The 21,912-nt window shown below is 38.5% G+C and overlaps 2 protein-coding genes across 3 annotated transcripts in view; one reads left to right on the forward strand and one right to left on the reverse strand.

Annotated features, from left to right (window-relative positions):
* LOC137652781 (protein Star-like) overlaps positions 1 to 9,649 on the forward strand; it is a 51,016-nt gene extending 41,367 nt beyond the window's left edge. Inside the window, exons 6-7 of the mRNA XM_068386188.1 lie at positions 8,412 to 8,556; positions 8,704 to 9,649. Of these exons, the coding sequence (XP_068242289.1) occupies positions 8,412 to 8,556; positions 8,704 to 8,880 (322 nt within the window). The 3' untranslated portion in view covers positions 8,881 to 9,649. The remainder of the gene's footprint in view (positions 1 to 8,411; positions 8,557 to 8,703) is intronic.
* A 3,660-nt stretch (positions 9,650 to 13,309) lies between these two features.
* The window catches only part of LOC137652787 (uncharacterized), a 397,006-nt gene continuing 388,403 nt past the window's right edge, over positions 13,310 to 21,912 (reverse strand). For both annotated transcript variants that reach the window (XM_068386195.1, XM_068386201.1), the window contains exon 10: positions 13,310 to 14,446. In XM_068386195.1, the coding sequence (XP_068242296.1) occupies positions 14,334 to 14,446 (113 nt within the window). In that variant the 3' untranslated portion in view covers positions 13,310 to 14,333. The remainder of the gene's footprint in view (positions 14,447 to 21,912) is intronic.

Here is a 21,912-nt window from a genome sequence, read left to right on the forward strand (position 1 = left end):
TTTTCCTAAATATCAATAGGATCAAAAGACGCTCTGACTTTTATTCATAGTTTAGAATATTTGGGGCGAAATGAGACGCAAAGATTCCTACTATTGTTTATTACAAATAGAAAATAAAAATCATGGTTGTAACAATCAATTACATTTTATGCTGCATGAATCTGCATAAAAGCATAATTAGTAAAAACAGAAATATAATAAGCTTCACCTGAAAAGGGAACACAAGCCACTCTATGGGAAATATGTAAAAAATTTCACTATGTATTCTGTTGTTACAAAGAACACTATGCATTTACGTATACATGGCACATGTGTTAGTCTATTATGCTTAATGTCACCTGTGTAGTTAGAACAGTCTACAATGTCGTCACTAGACACATCACTCAACATTATATACCTTAAGAGTCTATCATGTACACCCTTCACTAAAAGTCCCAAATAGTGCACTGTTCTTCGCAGAAATCAGACGGCAGGTTTTAAAACACTACCTGCTGCCACCACAAAATGCTTTATCTCCTGTAATTGCTTCGTGTAGTGTTTGAAGAAGACTCCGGATGACTTCCATCCAGTGTAAGCGCGAAGGCTTTCAAACGACATAGTCTGAAAGAAATTTAGAGACGAGGCAACTTTCCTCGGATCATGACCTGCGGGTGTACTGTCTGGATCCGCTCTGCTAATAAAATAGGTGATTTTTGCCCTTATCTGTTCCAAGGATAACGTTGAACCTGATTTTTCTCCCCTGAAAAGCTGACCTCCCTCAAAGTCTGAAGTTCTACGAAGATAGACCTTTAGACATTCCACTGGGCAGAGGGATGCTTCTTCCTTCAGAGGGCAGATTCTCCAGGGACCCTATCTCTTAGTGGGCAGCTCGTTCTTGGCGAGAAACGTTGGGTCCGGAAAGAGGTTCAGTTCTCCGCAGTCTGTGAACTGAATGTGGCCATTGTCCCTCGAGAGGGCCACTGTTTCACTGACTCTGGCTCCCGAGGCTAGTGCAAATAAGAATATCACCTTTTGAGTCAAGTCCTTTAGAGAACAATCTTCATTGTTCAGAGTTGATGCTAAGTGAAGAACCTTGTCCAGAGACCATGAAATGGGCTTTGAAGGGGCTGCGGGCCGAAGTTTAGCGCAGGCTTTTGGAATCTTGTTGAAGATTTCGTTAGAGAAGTCTACCTGGAAGGCGTAAAGCACTGGTCTGGTTAGGGCAGATTTGCACGTTGTGATTGTATTGGCTGCTAGACCTTGTTCATGGAGATGGATGAAGAAGGATAAACAGAAATCCGTAGAAATCTCCTTAGGGTTCTTTGCCTTGACAAAGGCGACCCATTTTTTCCAGGAAGACTCATATTGTCTTCTTGTTGACTTTGACTTGTATTCTTCTAAGAAGTCAATACTGTCCCTTGAAATCCCGAACCTTTTCTTGACTGCTAAGGTAAGAAAATCATGAGATGAAGGTTCCGGGACTTCTGTGATGAAGCTGAGACAGTCAATTTCTGCACTTGCTGAGTCAGAACTGGATCCGGCAACGGGATCAGCTTCAGGCATAGTTCCGTTACTAGGGGGAACCAAACGCTGTTGGGCCACTTGTGGGCCACTATCGCTGCTGTTCAGTGAAAGGATCTCAGCTTGTCGAGGACTTTCAGCAGAAGGTTGGTTGGAGGGAACAGGTATATCTTGGACCATATGTTCCAATCTATAGACATCGCATCCGTCGCTTCCGCTAGAGGATCCTCGTACGGGGCTACATACCGGGGTAGCTTCTTGTTGTCGCTCGTTGCGAAGAGGTCTCTCTGCAGTCCTAGGACTTTGCGTAAGATGAAGGAGAATGATCTTGCGTCTAGGGACCATTCTGACTCTACTGGGTTGAACCTGGAAAGAGCGTTCGCTGTTACATTGCGGAATCCTTGAAGGTGGACCGCTGACAAGTGCCATCTCTTCTTCTCCGCTAGTCGGAGGATGGCCAGTATTACTTGATTTAATTGAGGCGATCTCGAGCCCTGTCGATTTAGGCATCTCATTACAACCTCGCTGTCTAGAACCAGTCGGATGTGGATCGAACAGCAAAGTTTCAGTTTCTTCAGTGAGAGAAAAACTGCCATGGCTTCCAGAAAGTTGATGTGGAAGGTTTTGAAGAGGGAAGACCAGGTTCCTTTGACTTACCGATGATGAGAGTGGCCTCCCCACCCTTCCTTTGAGGCATCTGTGTGAACGGTGGCTGATGGTGGAGGTGGTTGCAAGGGTACCTTCTTCTTTAGGTTCTTGACCTCCGACCATGGCTTGAGTAGGGATCGCAGACGATTTGGTATAGGTCTCTTCGAGCGTTTGATGTGTATTTTCTCCAAACTCCTGATGTATCTTTTAATTGAGCTCTCAACACTGGGTCTGTCACTGAGGCAAACTGGAGGGACCCCAAAACACTCTCCTGATGCCTTCTTGATATCCAGGCGGATTGAAGGAGTCTCTTGACAGATCCCGCTATCTCTTTCCTCTTCATTGATGGAATGGAAAGGCAGTGTGACTGTAAGTCCCAGTGGACACCCAGCCACTGGAACGTCTGAGCTGGAGAAAGACGAGACTTTTCTAAGTTGATCTTGAATCCTAGGTGTTCCAGGAACTGGATCACTTCCTTGGAGGCTTGCGTGCACTCCTCCTTGGATGCTGCCCACACCAGCCAGTCGTCCAGGTAGGCTACCACCTTTATTCCCTTTAGGCGTAATTGATGAATGACTGCATTTGCAAGCTTGGTAAATACCCTTGGAGCTATGTTTAGGCTAAAGGGCATGGCTCTGAAGACGTACTGTCTTTTCTGTAGTTTGAACCTTAGGTAGGGGGAAACTTGACGGTTGATTGGGACGTGCCAGTACGCATCCGTCATGTCTATGGAGACTGTATATGCCTGTTTGGGCAAAAGGGTCCTTATGTGTTGAAGCATCCAGAATGACTCTGAGCTTTTCAGAGTCCTTCTTCGGAACAGAAAATAACCTTCCTTGGAATTTGATGGACTTCGCCCTTCTTATAATTCTCTTGTTTAAGAGTTCCTGAACATATTCTTCCAATATGGGGGTTGAGTGTTGGAAGACTTGAGGGAAGTTTGGTGGAGTTGTGTTCCAACTCCACCCTAGTCCATTCTTGACTAAGCTGTGGGCCCAGGGACCGAAGGTCCAGTGATTCCGAAAGAGGAGAAGTCTCCCTCCTACCGGTCGCATCTCACTTAGAGTGCTGGTTGGAGGATTTACCTCCTTGGCCACGTCCACGCCCACCTCTGTTGCCCCTGCCTCTGGAGGGGTGTTTAGAGGATCCTCGAAAGGAACCTCGAGACTTCGGCCCAAAGGTCGTTGACTGCCTTTCGAAAGCTGGGGTGAAAGCGGGCGACTGTGTCGCCACCGTCTGGGGCACCAGCTGGAAGGTGGTGGTTGGTTGTGCTACCGTCTGTTGCACCCTGGCCATGGGTAGCTGTTGTTGTTGCCTGGGACGAGAGGGCACTCTTGGTCGTTTCGTCTTCCTTTTTGGCTGGGGACCCTCTTCAGTGGAAGACTTTCTCTTGGAGGACAAGCCTCACGTGGAGAGGAGATTCCTATTGTCCATTGCGGCTTTGTCCACGACCTCTTTGACCACTTCGCTTGGGAAGAGGTATTTTCCCCAGATGTTGGAAGCTATCAGCTTCCTTGGTTCGTGCCTCACCGCAGCCGAGGCGAACACGAACTCTCAACAAGCCCTTCGGGCTTTAATGAAATTGAACAGGTCTTTGGTGACCGTCGCCAAATGAGCCTTGACAAAGACCATGTACATGTCTGGGGTTTCCGAAATGCTTGCCATTGTCTCAAGCCCCATCTGCAGAGACATAGAGGCGGCAAGACGTTCTTTTGTCCCCTGCTCTCTGCGCAGGAGAAAGTCCGACAACTTCGGGAGGTCTTCACCGAACTGTCGTCCGGCAATGTCTGCCTCCAGCTTCCTGACTGTGAAAGTGTTGTGAACATCTTTCCAGTACGCATCATCCGATGGGAAGGCGAGGGAAAAGGGTCTACACTCCTCGAGTGTAGGACAAGGTTTCCCCGCCTCAACCGCCTTTAAGGCAGCCTTAAGCCCTTTGTCCATAAAGGGAAAGGCACGAGAGGGATCAGCAATAAAGGAAGGGTGCTTTTTGCTGAGAGCCAGCACCTTGGAGCTAGTAAAGGCCCTCTCTTTCAAGGTGTTGGTAAATAAGGCCTGGGCCTTGGGGAGGTCAAGAACGATGACCTCTTTCGGCTCTGTCTCCTCTTTGGACGAAGGTTTCGTCCTCAGGCGGACATAGCAATCCGGATAGGCCCCTTTGCTGGGCCAGAACTCTACATCATCTACTGGGACAGTGCCCAGTTTCTCGGAGAGGAAGATCTTCCCACCTGAAATCGGCATATGCTCCGCATACCTCCAAGGATTGATGTCAGAGAAGGCAGGAAGATCCTTGATGTTTAGCTTCTTTGGGGCTAAACGCGTTGCCACGAGCTGGTGCATCTCCGTCCGAAGAGAAGCCTCCTTCTCAGACGATTTCTTTTGCATGTCCTGGAACATGGACAAAAGTGAGTGCAACGTACTCGTGATCGAGTCTAACTGGGGGCCAGAAGAAGTCGAAGGCACCGGCTCGGCCACCATAGCAGAAGACACCGAAATCGTTTTGGCTTTCTCGGTTTCGCCTTCAGGGGGTACATCATCCTCCTGTTCCAGTTCTTCTACCAGGAGATTATGTTCAGTCTCCTCTGAGACAACCGACATGTTGTCCTCTAGTTGGGTGCCCTTCAAGGCGTCCGATACAACTGATTCTATCGGAATCTGGACGAGGGGAATCTCGGGTTGAGCCTGGGGAACGATTGCATCCGAAGATGCCCTAGGGAACAGACAGTCCCTCATCCTCTCATTAGGAAGGTATGAGCCAGAGGTGTTCTTCTGAAAACCCCTGACCCATTTTCGCAGCGTCTCTCTTGCTGCATCCCTTGACTCTGTAGACTTTTGATCATCAAAAGCCTCCTTTACCAGTTTGTCACAAACGGTACATACCTGTGGGTCCCAATACTTAAGAGATCCCTTCGTGACTGCGCAGCGAGCGTGGGCCCTGCACATGTCATGGCCGCAGAAGTTTTTACTGCGGACCCTGCAGAAGTTGTTCCCGCACTCGGGATGCTCCTCCTGTAAAGAAAGAAAAGCATATAAGTATTCGGTGAAATTCTCAGGTTTCATCATACATATTTTTAAATAATATTTAGCTTAGGATAGGGTAAGCTAGAAAAAGGAAAAGACACCTACTTGTGTCTCCACCCCATTGCTATGACCTCCTTCAATATTGAATACTAAATTCTTAACGAATTTAAGGGCAGATAATATCCTTGGATATAAAGTGCCTTTTAACACTGTTTTCTAGATTCAATATTGGGGGTTTGGTAATGGTTGTTAACCATTAAAAAGCAGAGAGAATTGCTCTCTTAAATGTGACGGTTTCACAATAGGCTGCCCAGAAGCACCTTGTAGGTTGGAAAAACTAGTATGGGCTACAGCACTGACTGCCGGCGGCATGCCGCCAGTACTGCCATACCTGCCGGCATGTTCTGGGCTATTGAAGGTAAGCACTGCCTTCAAGATGATGGGCGGCAGGTCGCCGGCAGTTGCTCTACCGGCGGCATGCCGCCAGAACTGCCGTGCCTGCCGGCATATGCCGGCATGTTCTGGGTTATTGAAGGTAAGCACTGCCTTCAGGATGATGGGCGGCAGATCGCCGGCCGCCAAAGGATCCCTCTATCAAGTAGGACCCGCCGGCAGCCGGCGGGTAAATGTCTAGACTTTGGGTGGCCGGCCGCCGGCAGACAGCATAGTTGCCGGCGGCCGGTCAGAGTATGCCTATTGCCGTTGGGTCGTCGATCAGCGGCGCCCATTGCAATTGGCGTCAGAGCTGACTGCCGGCAGACAGGCGTCCAACATGGCAGTCGGCCCAGGATGAGGAAAGGCAAAGGAAAAGAAAGGATGGAGGAAGGCAAAGGCTCAGCCTTGCCTGCCTACATCGGAATGAGGGTTCAAATGGAAGGGGGAATTAGATTCGGGCTTCCATCCAACCATATCCCATCCATATTGGTAGCATGGATATGGAACGCAGTCCAAGGGAGGACTGAAGAACACTCTAAGAAAGATGAGGGTTCCTGCCAGCAGCCGGCTCAGCCGGCGGCAGGCAGGGAACCTCAGGCCCATTCTTCAGACTACCCATAGAGTCGAATGTAGAATGACGGCCAGGGTATGTGATGGCTAGGCCAACACAAAAGGGACAGAAGGGGCGGGGCAAGGGTCCTATAGGTGAGGTAATACCCGAAGGCACTACCGACCTGAGCGATTCTGATCCCATATTAGACGACCTCATAGTTGGGGAATTCAATTCCCCAGGTTGGGTTAGTCTAAGCGAGAAGGCGGCACACAGGACGCAATCTCAAAGGGGAACAGAATCTCGTACCAGAGATCTTAGGAAGTGGAAGAAATCAATTCTTCGGCTTAAGATCTACCAGCACAGGACTGTCTGCTAGGCCATAGGAGGAGGAATTGTCATAGAAGACCTCCAGGGTATGGCCTAGGGAGGTCTAGCCTCCTGTAAAGGCAACCTAACCTGACTTGGGAAATCATTTCACCGAGACGGGCGGTTGCAAAACACAGACATTCTACTCTGATGTCCCGTTCTAAGCTCAAAACCGACTCAGTGATTAAGAGAAAGAAATGGAACACCCCAGTAAAGATTTGCCAGAACTCAGTTCAGGGCAAAGCTAACCGAGGATAGCCTAGGCTAGTCAGAGGGGAGAGGAATTGCTCTTAAATCCCACCAGGAGATTGGTATTGGCTTGAAAGGTATAGGAGGTGTCAGTCTCCCCTTAAAAGACAATACAAGAGCAATTGGGGACATGTATGGAAGTATACTAAAGCCCCTAGGCTAGTAGTCTAGGTGCAGTGAGAATCGTTCACTGAAACTCTCTCGTATACTATCTTGGAAGAGGAAAATTTTATGCAGTAATATCTTAAATGTATAAAATATTGCCTGAGCTTCAATAAAACTTTACCAGGAAGGTTATATCATGCATGAAGTGTGAAGGTGCCTAGGCTAGAAAGCCTAGTACTCGTGAGGCTCGATCATAATTAGCCAAAGCCACGACAACAAGGGCATAATATAAAAATCCCTAGCTAAATTGCTAAATAGCTAAAGTTAAAAAGCAAGCGATGCCGGGAAAGTCGTTCTGGCTAACTAATTGTACAAGAAAGAACGACCGCGTCCATGACGCCATCCGGCTGGCAACAGCTCTTGTTACGTTAATTACGATCTCAATAGAAGAGTAAAACTGGCAAGAGCTTACATTTACACAATTCAAAGATATTACTTAACTTTCCAGAAGCAGATGAGGCTGGTGAAGACATCATAGCACCGAAATAAGTCCAAAATAGCGAGAGATAACACGGGATAAACACCGGTCAGCAAAGCTACAAGGGAAAGAATGGCTAGATGGCACCACGCGGTGGATGGAGCCTGTTTACAGTACAGTAAGAACGTTGCCTTAATAACGGCTCTCCTATATTCTTGCCACTTTCCCCTCGAAGCGAAAACGCTATTAGGGGTGTAGATAGCTCTGCGACGTGTCAAGAATACGTCCTCTGATATTATGCGATATCCCTTTTAAAATTCTTAAAGGGATATTCGCTCCAAGAGTTAGAATTCTGGATACCTTTGGTAAATTCTCTGAGATATATCACTGTAGTCAAATATAACCTAGGAAGCTACTAACGAAGGAACTTCCATCAGGACAACATGGCCTGAGGCCAAAAAATCTAGTTTTACATGAAATATGTCTCCCAATCTTAAAATTTTTCACCTGCAAGAGAAAAAGGAATAGATTATGCCAGTGAACGGATAAGCCTAGGTGTCTCCTGTGAAAAAAAATTCTGCTAAAATATCAGTAATCCTTTTTATAATAGTGCAGAAGAGTATAAAACAAGGCCTAAATATGTACAGAAATAGAATTTTAATTGCATGCCACTTGCTGCGACTGTTAAGGACTAGGTAACATAAATTTATTGATCTTGTAAGGATTTTTTAAACAATTCTGGCACTTTGCTGAAATAAATAGATTAAAAGAATATTTACAAAACTTTTCATAATGATACTCTGATGAAAATTATTTAGCAAATATACTGCAGTACATTAAGTTATACAAGAATTAATGGTAATTTACATACTATGGTATTACTAGTCCAAAATTCTTTCATGTTTTATGCACATGTTTGATTATCAGAAGTCCATGAAAGATATAGTTTTTTCTCGAACTTTTCACCCTTGCTTCTAATCATAGTTCTGTGTCAGCTATTTCTTATGTTTAGCTTTTTATGACTAATGTTGAGTGGTAAAGTATTTTACTTTGCAGGTCTACCATTGCCTTGGGAACAAGTAGCCATCTGAGTGACAAAGGCATGATATTGAAGGGTATTCCCCTGTATTCAATTCTTCGAGCCTTAAATGTTGAAGTTGTTGACTTCCTATCTCTAGATATTGAAGCCTTTGAAGTCAAAGTTAGTATGTTTGTCAGTGCAGTAAATCTGTTGTAGCAAAATGATGATTCAAATCCCAAGATATTGAAATTTTATAGCAATAGAATAGCGATTCTTAATACAAAATCTAATTTTTCTTATCTTGACCATAAATTATTTTTCTTACAGATACTAAAGACGATTCCATGGGACAAAATCACGTTTCGATTAATGTGTATTGAAATTGTCCACATCCCAGAAGGAATTGATCATTTGACTGAATATCTTATGGGTAAAGGATACAAGTTTCTTGGTTTAAGAAAGGCAGATGCATGGTACGGTTGGCCTGATCTGCTCCCAAAATAATGTTTCTTGCTTCACCAAACAAAACTCTTGATCTACAGTTTACTAGATTACATATATACAAAGTTCTCATTCATTTCATGTAGTCATAACTAATAAAAGAGTAGCCTACATTTCTTTTGATGATGAAAACCTGTCAAAATATTCTGGTAACATTCAGAAAATGGGTTTGCATTATGATTTGTCCTTATTTTCCTTAAATGATAGACGATATTAGTTGAAGATGTTTTAGGAATTATCTTCAAATGTGTTGCATTTTACTGTTATGCAAATGCAGGTAGCGATCGTTGTGGTTTGAATCTGTGAATTGGGTGTATTTAGAGTTAGTTTTGGTATCGGAGGAATTTATATGCAACATATTCTGGTTCATCCAAAAAGAGATCACAATATCTTAAAAAAGGAGAGGAATGATGGCACCAAGCCCTAGTTTTGTGATTGTTTATTAGTCTTCCTTATACAATATCTCTGCTTCACCCTCTATGGTACATTGTACCAGTTCAAGACTTTGTGCTTCGGACTGTGTATGGTTTCCCAGGTGTTTACTTAGAGGTTGATCTTGGTAGCTACATGAGCCCACTCGCCAGGCATATGTCTGTTATTGTATCTCAATAATTGGCTGATCCTGGCCTTCTAGGAGAGGCAGTAGCTACAGGATCAAGATCGAATTCTCACATTTTGCTATGATTTGGGGATTGTGGTAAGCAGAAAGAAATCATACCCAAGAATCATTTGAAATACCTGTGCATGTTATGATAGACAGCGAGAGTCTTTCCATTAGACAGTTGCATTAGTAGGCCGAAGGAGGTTATGTGGTCATTCCTTTTCCTGACAGATATACTAGCTCAATGCTGGTAGTCTTCTTAGTTACCTTTCCTAGGTGGAGAATCTCGTTTCTCACAGGTATCTCCACACCAGAGATCCTTTCAATGGTCGTCTCAGCTGTTTGGTCTCGAGAAGAGAGGCATCAACGTCCTTGAAATATAAGCAGCCTTTCTAGAGTTGCAAGTATTCCAAAAATGTTTGAGGAGGCAGTCAGTAGTTTTGATGAGCAGCAACACCACCGTAGTCACTCATGTCAGTAAGCAAGGAGGCATGGCCTCGTGCCATCACTGTGAGCTAACAAAGTGAATGCACATCTGCGCGACGATCTGTACAATAGAGTTATCACCAAGATGCATTTCAGTCGCTCAGGACAGGTTGTAGGGTTGAAGTATTCCTTACATCCTTTGCGTTGTGGAGAGGCTTCTTGCCCTTTGGGGCTCACTGGAAGCTCTCTGTGTTTGCTCCCTTGTTTTAGACCCATGAGCTGTGTTCGAAGACGCCTTCCAACACCCATGGGATTACCTGGATGCACACGCTTTACCTCCATTTAGCCTGATCCAGCTGTTAATCAACATGGTGCTATTTATGCCAGGACTAGTGGCTCCCAGATGGCCCAATACTGAATGGAATCCCAATCTGCTTGCTCTTTATGGGTGGAGACTATCCAGCATCTCGACATGCACATGGCCCCAGGTTCAAGACCTTCATTCCCTCTCTTCGTGCAGCATCGAGTGGTGATCAAGAGGAGATGCTGTGTGGTGTTACCTGAAAAGGACCTTAGGCCAGAGTATCAGAGACTATATGCTAGTACTAGCAGGACCAAGAAAAAGGACAGACCACCTTCATGGCCTTCTACCTATGACACCATTGTGCTTGGTCATGTGGTGGCTGCTCAAGTACTTGTGCAACCAGCCCAGCTCCCACAAGGGACAGAAAGCATCACATCTATGCTAACATGTAGTCTGAAATGAATGGTAGAATGACAGGCTCTTCTTCATTTTTCTGATCATCATCTTCAGGGACATAGTAGTCGAATCGTTGCATGCTGGTAAGTTACACTTCGAAGCACCATTCTTTATGCATAAAGAAGTATCTCAACCACACCTCCGTAAATGAGGGGGAGGATGGTGGAAATTTATATTAACCCATTGATCATCATACAGATATATGATTCCAAACTGATATCCCTTTAGGCTTAGGGGAAAGGGTTTCTTGATTTAATTGAGTACATGCATCCATGCACAGGACGGTCCCTATCAATCTTTTCATCCTTAAGAAAAAGACAGTTAGGAGGTTGTTGGCATCACCACTTGGCTCCTGTACATTACCAAGAGGTGAACACTTCCAGGGAAGAAAATGAACCATCCAGTTTGGTTCTAAGGGAACTTCCAAATCCAACCCACCAAGGAGTGAGTTTCCCTAATTAAAGGACGATTGTTTGTTTGTCGAACAGGAACAAATCACAAACCTTTAACTTCCCTCCTCAACCATCCCTTACATTCCTGGGCCGAAAGGCCATTTTAACAACCGTCTTCATCTCGCGTTGCATCAATCTCCCTAATTAAAGGATTGAGGTTTCTATTGCTACAAAAAAATACAAAATAACTTTAAAAGTTTCTGAGGTTTATTTGCTATTTCTCCTCTGGAAGCTATACATCCAACCTTTCTACATTAAACAATTGTTTACTTCTCTGCGAAGGACACCTCTCCTAACACTCACCCTCATCAATATTGTTAGCCCTCACCTTTGTATAGGGCTGCCCTTTGGTGTTACATTCACCAGTTATTTTCCAATTGGCTATCCCAGTAACACCATTGATATACTTGACAATTTCTGGAAATTTAACTCTTATATTTCAATTTCATTGTTACTGCTGTTTTTATAAATACTAGAGTTCATGAAGGCTCGGCCCCTTCAGGCCAGGGATCGTCTTTGGATTGTCACTTCATCGATAGGGATTGACAATAAGGTGCAGTAAGAAACTATCAATAGATTTTCTTTGGTTTCTGATAGGATGTTTATTACTCATTTCCCTTGTGGAAATGAAGTACTGTACAGGGTGAGATCCGTTCGGAGTGTTATTCTTTCTAGTAAGTCAACTATTAGCAAAAGCATTAAGCGCATGTTCACTCACCCACCTCTTGACAGATACCCCATCTGTATCTGTTCTTTTACATCCTTCCTCAAACCCGTAAAATTAGTCTTTTTCTCTCTATTTTCAACTCTAATTCTGAAATATTTCTATCGCCTCTTCCTCGGGTTCTTCTCTTGCCAATACTACACTCCTCGATAGTTTTCTACATTACTAATGAATACAATAAGGAAATGTTTGTGGATTCTAGATGGCTACCAACGTTTACATAAAACTTGCATTATATGTCTGTTATTGGCTTCAAGTTTGATCTTTTGATATAGTAAGTAGCTTTGTACATCTTTCTAATACATTCTGCTTCAAAAAATATTGCCTATGTTTATTTGTGTTTTATAGTAAGATGCTAAACATATCCTCCTCATGCCTTCTGTTTCTGGAAAAATTGCCTGTTTTCCCAGATTGAATACTGTATTGTCAAATTTTTCTTTACCCTTTTCTCAGCACCTCTAATATTTTCTCAGCATGCTAAGGCAATAAAATTTGTTAAATTTTCTCCTTGTAGCCTGTAGAATATAATCTTCTAAATGCTATAAAATAATATACGAGCTCTACAAATATGGTAGGTATTATGCTTCAATGATATGCTTTTGATATCTTATTTCTACTTTACCTCTAACTGCTATCAGCTGAGAAATATCATAAATGATAGGCTTAACTATGTTTTTACAAAGTCCCTTGGTACCTAATATGAAAATGAGGATAGAATCCCAAATTCTGAGTATTAATAAATATTTTATTTATCATGCATTTTTAAATGTAGGACGGAACTAATATCATTACAGAAAATAACATATCACAGCAATTGCAGATATGACTAGACTTACAGCTTCTTAAATTTCTGCACTCTTTTTTTTACATAAATTTACATAAATTTGTGTTGAACTTCAAATTAGTGCACAATACCTTTGAATTGTACAGTTATTAAACTTATGGCAAAGTTGTGTTTCAATCAATTTTTTAATATGTATGTATACATATATATAAATAAATAAATAAATATATATATATATATATATATATATATATATATATATATATATATATACATATATATATATTTACTGTATACTATATATATGTATACATATATATAAATATATATATATATATATATATATATATATATATATATATTCATCTATATATATGCATATACATATACATACAGTATATATATATATATATATATATATATATATATATATATATATATATATATATACAGTATATATATATATATATATATATATATATATATATATCCAAATATATATATATATATATATATATATATATATATATATATATATATATATATATATAAATTATATATATATCCAAATATATATATATATATATATATATATATATATATATATGTAAATATACAGTATATATATATATATATATATATATATATATATATATATATATATATATATATATATATATGGCTTTGTATTATAGGTGACACTACATTGAAAATGTTAATAAGAACAAATTAAAATTTTCTAGATCCTTCAGTCACAATAAATAGTTCAATTTACTTGATTCATAAAATTTGGGCCACTTTGACTGGAGCTACAGTGGGAGAGGCCATCCAGCCCCGAGTCACAGCAAGTAAAGCAAGGAACTACTTATTGTAGAAGGATTATTAATCTGTAAAAGAAAACTTCTGTAACATTTCTGTTTCTAAAGTAATTTTCATATTTCTATCAAAGCTAAGTACAAAAGTGTGTTAAGAAAATAACTAAATTTCAGGGAACCTTTTCTATAGTGAGAAATATTTATGTGAATAACATTATTAGAGAACTGTTTAGTGTACAAAATTATCCATCTAATTTACATAATTTGCAACAATTTACATTACAGGTGTATATAAAAAGGCTAACCGTGAATGTTATGCATACACAGCTTTCTTCCAGAACATTTATATTTACACAATTTGCTGGATTACTCTCAAAGCTTTTACCATTATAAATTAGGTGAATAGACTGGACGGAATTTTTGTACAGTTTGGAAAACTATGAAAATCTTAATCTGTTAAAAGCCGACATCAATTGCTGGCATGCAGACTGCCTTAAATGACATTTGAGCTTTTATTTTAATTTCAATAAAAACTTAATTTTACAAACTTTATGTGATATCAGAAGATTAGAGTTACTAACAGCTATTCACTTCAATGAAAAGATAGTAAATATAACTTTTACTTTGCAAATGACTACTTAAAAAGAATAATTTAGTACTGTATCGTCAGGTTTAACAAATAAAAAGTAAATTATTACTATATCTGGATAAATGTGATAACAGAGTAAAATATAGTATTTTAGGAGGTAACAAAGTTAAGTATCAAGATATAATAAGTTCTTTTTTTCAATTATCGACAAAAATCAATTCAATCATTGCACGTTTGGATAAAATGTTTCTTTACTACAGAGGTAATAAGTTGGAGATTTCAGCTTCACTACCAATCCATTGATTCTACAATAGAGGGTCGATTCCATTCCACTCGATAGCTGCTCCATGCCATTTTGTGCGGATGCATAGCTCTAATGGGGATGTTACACTCATGTCAGATTCTGTTTTATCCAAATCTGTAAAATAAATGTGTAACTAATAGCTTGTAGCTCAGTTAATAATAATAATAATAATAATAATAATAATAATAATAATAATAATAATAATAATAATAATAATATGTGTATAAAGTATCTTGTTAACATTTGTATTCGAGATCTAGAGTAATCTCACAAGTAGTAAAATCGTTTGTTTTATATTAAATGAAGTCGTATCTTAACTCGGAAAATACAGTGTAAACACAATATAGTAACCAACAAGTTATAAACTAAATGTATTCCGAGAATGTATTGTGAAGCTGGAAAGTCGCTAGTCTAACGTCATTAGGGCCCGGCCAGACCAAGCGCGGCTAGCGGCGAGGTTAGCGGCAAGAGGTTCCCGCGGCAAATTGAAACCTTAGGTATCTTATGTAGGTGGCCAGATAGGAGGCGCGGGAAGCCTCCAACCGCTGCAGTTGCCGCCAGACTATGCTTCATGTCTTAAAAAAATCGCGGCGGTTCGAGCGTCTTCACTCAAGATTACGCCATTTTTCATCAGTTCCTGAAGGGTACGCGTTCAGTTGTTCGTTTCCAGCCATAACTAATCAACAATTTATTGGGAGGTGTTTCGGAGAACAAAAATAAATTAAATAAATGGAAGTTATGGCAATCAACTGCAAATGGATGGTAATAAAATAGTGGGTAGGCCTATGCCTTTTTGTGCTTTGCAACCTATCTAATCACCATTTAGTTATATATACATACATATATATATATATATATATATATATATATATATATATATATATATATATATATATATATATATATATATATATAAGATATAGAGAAATTTCAAATGTGAAAAGAATCGTATGTACATTTAAACAATATATCTCATGCAAATGCTAGTTAATTCTGGAATGAAAGGGACAATGATTTTTCGTGAACTTTATCATATTTGAAGCAATTATAATACCTGGTAAGAGAGAGATTGAGATTGACTATAGTTCGACGTTTGTTTTTTGAGCCTGAATCCAGGAAGGATGTTGCCATCAAAGAATCAAAAGACGTAAAATATGCAGATATTCAATAAATCTGTCGCCGTACAAACGAGACTGGCAACATTAATTTCAAAACCGTGAATACTTAAAACTCCATCTAAAAATGCTTATAACTGCCTATTTTTATATATGAAAAATGTATAATAACATCAAAAATATCATCTTAAAAAATTTAGATACAATTAAGAATAGTTCTAAGTCATTTCCAGAAAAAAAAATATACTTTATGTAGCTCATGAACACCAATTAACAAACAACCATAACACAATTCGTACAGTACAATGCCGCGCATATTCATAAGCGCGAGCTGACGTCATCGATCACGTGACCACTAGCGCGGGAATCAAGCGAAGTGAAAACAAACCAGAGCAATGGCTTACGATAACGTGAATTCTTTGGATGGAGCTGCTAAAACACGTTACAATATAAAGTTAAATGCTTCAGGTGAATAATAAGATATAAAATACAACTGTTCTAACTTCTAGCGACACTTGCAAGTTAAAAATGATGATAAACAATAATTATTTTGAACTGTTTACAGCACACAAGTGTGAGGTGTATTACTGCTGGCCTTATAAACCAATCGCCTTCTCTTGTCATTTCGCTCATACCTCTCAAGTTGTCGTTTGGCTTTGGCATAGCTGTCTTTCTTGAAAGGCAGTATGCATGGAATGTAGTCTGGGTGTTCTTTCTCAGTCTTGTTGGGTTTACCTGTATTTTGGCAATTTAATATAAATTCATAATGAACACCAATAGACATACTGTTGGAACACCAACCACCAGAATGTTAAACTATATTAAAATATGTTAAATTTCATAAATACCCGAGATAAAGTGTTCACTACAAATAACCCGACTCTGGTGGGGACCATTTGTGTCCATTTGGATTCATTTGCTGGCATGCTGAAAGCCACTTATCCCTCCTATCCGGGCTTCTGCTACGACTGGGGAACTTGTAAAAATGCAACATCTTTCCTTGCATCATATTGTGATTCTTGCAGTTGAAAATAACACATGATGGCATAATGGCGAATAATTGGTAATTTTGTATATTATTACATCGTGTGACTTCGCACAAGAAATAAATGATTTCCTATAGCAAATAACGAGATTTAACCGATTTTGATGACCATTTCAATCGCAAACAAACAGATCAACCAATTCGGTTAGTTATAAGTTGACGAATTGGTTGATGTTATTACGGATGAAATGAATGAGAAAACCAGTTAAATCACGATATCTACTATAGGAAATCATATATTTCCTGTACGAAATCACACAATGAAATACAAAACAAATGAACCATATAAATATTAACACTGTGGACATATATACTGAGTTAAAATATATAAACAACAGATGTCGGGGACGATAACATTAGCAACGTTACCAATGGTTGACAGAACTACCAACGGTGACGAATGGTACACAGTGTTACCAACGGCACGATGTCATTACTAGAGGTAGAAATAAATTTTTCCATACGTAAACTAAATAATACTTCTATAAAACTATTACACAATAAATAAAGAGTACCAAAAGGCCACAGAACCTAACAAACCCACCTAACCTTGCCTAGAAGTACCCCGGTCACAAAACACATATAATAAGAATGGGGGAATGACTTACCTTGATACACAGTACTACCAACGGAGACGAATGGTACACAGAACTACCAACGACACGATGGCATTACTAGAGCTAGAATTGCTAAATATCTCCTCAGATATATTCAATAATTTCTCCATATAACTGGTACGAAATATATAAAAAGTACAGAAAGGCCACAGAACCTAACAAACCCACCTAACCTTGCCTAGAAGTACCCCGGTCACAAAACACGAATAATGACTATTGAGGAATGACTTACTTTTATGAAGGAAACGTACATAATATTATCTTCCATGGGGGTAGCCGACTTTGGTCCAAAAAAGTACCTTTATAGGCCATAACAGTATACCCACAACGACGTTTCTTCTTAGTTTTACGGATGGTGGTTACAGTAGAGCAATAAAACCCGTGAATGTCTGCCCTATAAGATAAAAACGCACGACACTTGGGGCAGTTTAAACGTTGAGGAATAACATTGTGAGATTTAAGAAAATGATCAACATAACCTGAATTATCAACAAAATCACCATGGAATTGAGCCACTGATTTTAGATACGGAATGCTGCAACCGGTACAAGTTTTTATAATATGTTCCATCTCAAAATACGGGAAAAAAACGCACTAGTAACGAAGGACATGTAACTAGGTCAAAGGTTAAAACGGGAAAGGCAGGGGAACAATGGGTCGGAAAACAGCGCATACAGAGATAAAGGAAGGGGGGGTTGGGAGATATCTGAATAGGCCTAGAGTGATGATTGGTTAAGGGAAAAACAACGAACAAAAGAGTGAAAACATGAATGAACTAAATACGGAAACTAGACGAAAGAAAAGTTTTATAAGACACAGAGGAGAGAAAAGGAACTAACCAACAAAAATAAATACAAACAATATAGGAAGATAAAATGGAATGAACGGTAAATAACAGTGAATGGGAATATAAAATGAGGAGATCATACTGAGAATTAACTGGATAAAAAAACTAGTCCAGGGTAAGTATTTATGTGAAACCGGGAAGGGATAAAGAAATAACCCAACAAATAAAACCAATATAGGAAGGTAAAATGGAATGAATGATAAATAATATTGAATGGGAATAAAAAATGAGAAAATAACACTAATAAAAAGAGTAAAGGGGGAGTGGAAACTCCTGCGCAGGGGGGGGGATATATGCGCAGATCGGAAACTGATGAAACGAACGTACGAACAAATGGGAAAGGAAATAACAAAACAAATAAACCCAATATAGGAAGGTAAAATGGAATGTATGATAAATTATATTGAATGGGAATATAAAATGAGAAAATAATACGGTAATAAAAAGAGTAATAATGGAGAGAAACTCCTGCGAAGGGGGGTTATATAAGCGAAGGACGGAAGGTGGGGCGAACGAACAAACGAACAAATGGGTGCTAATGTTAGCATGAAACGCTAACATTTGATCTACATCAGGTATGGAATGCTAACATTTAATCTACATCAGGCGTTGGCAGCACTGGTTACTGTATTACTACAAGAAATAACCTTTGAAACGGCTCCTCCCAAATATATCCAGGTATACTGATTTGTCTTTTTCTACGGTTATAATAAATTCCAGAAAGAAATGTATAGAGAAGAAAAGGACTGAATTACGGTTGTATATCGGTTCCCCAGTATGTTTTCCCCACCCAAAACCCCGAGTTCCCACTGGGGGTCCCCCATTATCGTCGGATATAGATGTATATATATTTCTGTAACTATTCATTTGCGACGGGAACGAGTGTTATTTTCGAAGGGAGCGTAATTTTTCCTATAAGAAAAAGTAGTTGGAATACTAGGATACATTGAGATGTAATAATATACAATGAAACCGAATAATTTAGCTTTAACAGACGACCGTTCATGCGGCACCACGTTGCAGTGTGGTTTGTTTACACTGCGCCACGTGCGGGAAGTCACGTGACTACTGCAGTTACCCGGATTCGGATTGGCCGCGCTTATCAATACGAAATATACAGTACTGTGCCGTAGGTACTGTATATACTTTATTAATGTTATCCTTACTATAATTAGGTATATTTTCTATCATATATACAATAAACAACCCGTTTTCTTTAACTCGCTCATAGTTTTAACCGTTGACAATTTATTGTTCAATACAGCACAGCACATACGATAAACAACCTACCTGTTTTTATTTTTTACACACTTGATTCTTTAGCTATTTCATGGTAATACAAATAAGATTCATTGATGATACGTCAATAAATAACATAGCTGTTTTTATACTCCCGTATTTTTTCAGCTATTTTATTGTAATACAATACAAGCCAGACTCCTTACTGTTAATATGTAGGCTATGGGTACATAGGTACAGTAAACAGTACTTATATATTATGGATGTTAGTAACTAAAGCACCTCACACACACACATGCACGCACACAATATTTTTTAATTACGGTAGAGAGTTTTAACTTAAAAATGTAACTATTGATATAAAATTTAGTCTAAATAGATAAGCATGGCATTGAAAGGAAAAAATAAGTTACGATCTGTTATCTATTTATCGAAATGAAAGAAGAATAAATCGCTAATGTGTTTGATATGTGTAGATCGTACATACCAGAAAGTAGGCTACTGTTCATGGGTTTTTTTTTTAACTTGAATATGTACTTATTGATATAAAATTAATTGTAAATGAATAATTGTTAGACTAAAAGGAAAAATATGTAACGATCTGTTATTTATTTCCTATAATGCAAGAAAAATAAATCGCTAATGCGTTTCATATGCATACGTATAGTAGCATTGTGGGTTCGTACATACCACACAGTACAGTTCATTGTGATTTTTAACTTAAATGTGTACTAATTGATATGAAATTCATTGTAAATATATAATCATAAGATTAAAAGGAAAAAGTGTTACGATATTTTATTTATTCATCGAAATGAAAAAAAAAATAAATCACTATTGTATTTGATATGCGTAGTAAAATTGTGCGTTCGTATATACAATACTGTACAGTTCAGTTCATTGTGTTTTTCAAATTAAAAATGTACAGTATAGTACTTATTGCTGTGAAATTATTGTAAATAGTCATGAGATTAAAAGCAAAAAATACGTTACGATCTGCTATTTATTTATCGAAATGAAAGAAAAATATATCGCTAATGTATTGTGGTTGATATGCGTATCAGCATTGTGTGTTCATACAGTACATACAATAAAGTAATCATTGTGTTTTTAAATTGAAAAATGTACATATTGATACAAAATTAATTGTAAATAAATAAGCATGAGATTGAAAGGAAAAATATGTTACAATCTGTTACTTATACTGAAATGAAAGAAAAATATTTTGAAAATATATAAAATTTTCTCGATTATCTGGTAGATAAATTATCTATAGAAAAACCCGCACATCCGTGATCCCGCGAATGTTGAACCGTGAATAGGTGGTGGTTATATATATATATATATATATATATATATATATATATATATATATATATATATATATATATATATATATATATATATGTGTGTGTGTGTGTGTGTATATATATATATATATATATATATATATATATATATATATATATATATACACACACACACACACACATATATATATATATATATATATATATATATATATATATATATATATATATATATGTGTGTGTGTGTGTGTGTATATATATATATATATATATATATATATATATATATATATATTCATATATATATATATATATATACACACACACACACACACACACACACATATATATATATATATATATATATATATATATATATATATATATATATATATATATATGAGCAGCAGTTGGGGTTATGAAAGGATATAACGCAGTGGATGTTATTTTCATAGTAAAACAAATCCAAGAGTAGTATTAAGAAGAAAATTTGAAATTTTATACAGTATGTGTTTTAAAGCTCTTGAAAAGGCTTATGACTAGGTATCAATATGGTTAGTCAATTGGGGTTTGAGAAAGAGCGGAGTACAGACAAAGTTGTTAAGGTTAATAAGAATGATGTATGAGGGGGCAATAACCACTATACAGACAAAATATCTGGAGAATAAGACATTCCCGGAGGAGAGTTGCTTCCAAGAGGGTCAATTCTAAGTCCAGTCTTATTCCTCATCATTATAAACACTTCAACATCTGAATTAAGGAACAAAGAAGAATTATGGGAACTGATGTTTGTGGATGATTCAGTCATTATAGCAGACATAGAAGAAAAACTGCAAAAAAAGAAAGAAAAAAAAAGGTTTTAAGTCTGTAAAGGACCCAAAGAAAGGAAAGTATTGAAGGTGAATATTGGAAAAATATAGCTAAGGATAGTAGTAGAAAAGGATCAATAATAACAGAGGAGGAAGGTATTGAGAAAGCAGTGAGACAAAGAGTGAAAGAAGCAAGGAAAAATTAGAGAGAAGTATCTGGAGTCTTTTTAGACAAGAACATGACATTAAGGTCGATATGAATATTCACTAAAGAGTTACCTTGCCTTTACTATTATATGGAGCAGAATCTAGGCCACTTCAGAGGAAAGAGGGGGACTGTTGGAAAGAACTTGGATGAGGATGGTTTGATGGATTGCTGGAATTTCACTAATTGAAAGGGGAGTGAGTACAGATATAAGAAGAATGTGTGGTATAGTGTAATGTAATGTGAAGGAAAAGGCTAGGGAAGCTCGTCTGATATCATCAGAGCTTATCACTCCAAACAGCGATTTCTCAATGACATTAACTAATTCAGAGTTGTCCAAATTAAGAGATAGCGGGCATGATCAGAGAATATGACTGATGGTCAGGGTATTTT

Source organism: Palaemon carinicauda, chromosome 1 (assembly GCF_036898095.1).
Source record: "Palaemon carinicauda isolate YSFRI2023 chromosome 1, ASM3689809v2, whole genome shotgun sequence".
Lineage (NCBI taxonomy): Eukaryota > Metazoa > Arthropoda > Malacostraca > Decapoda > Palaemonidae > Palaemon > Palaemon carinicauda.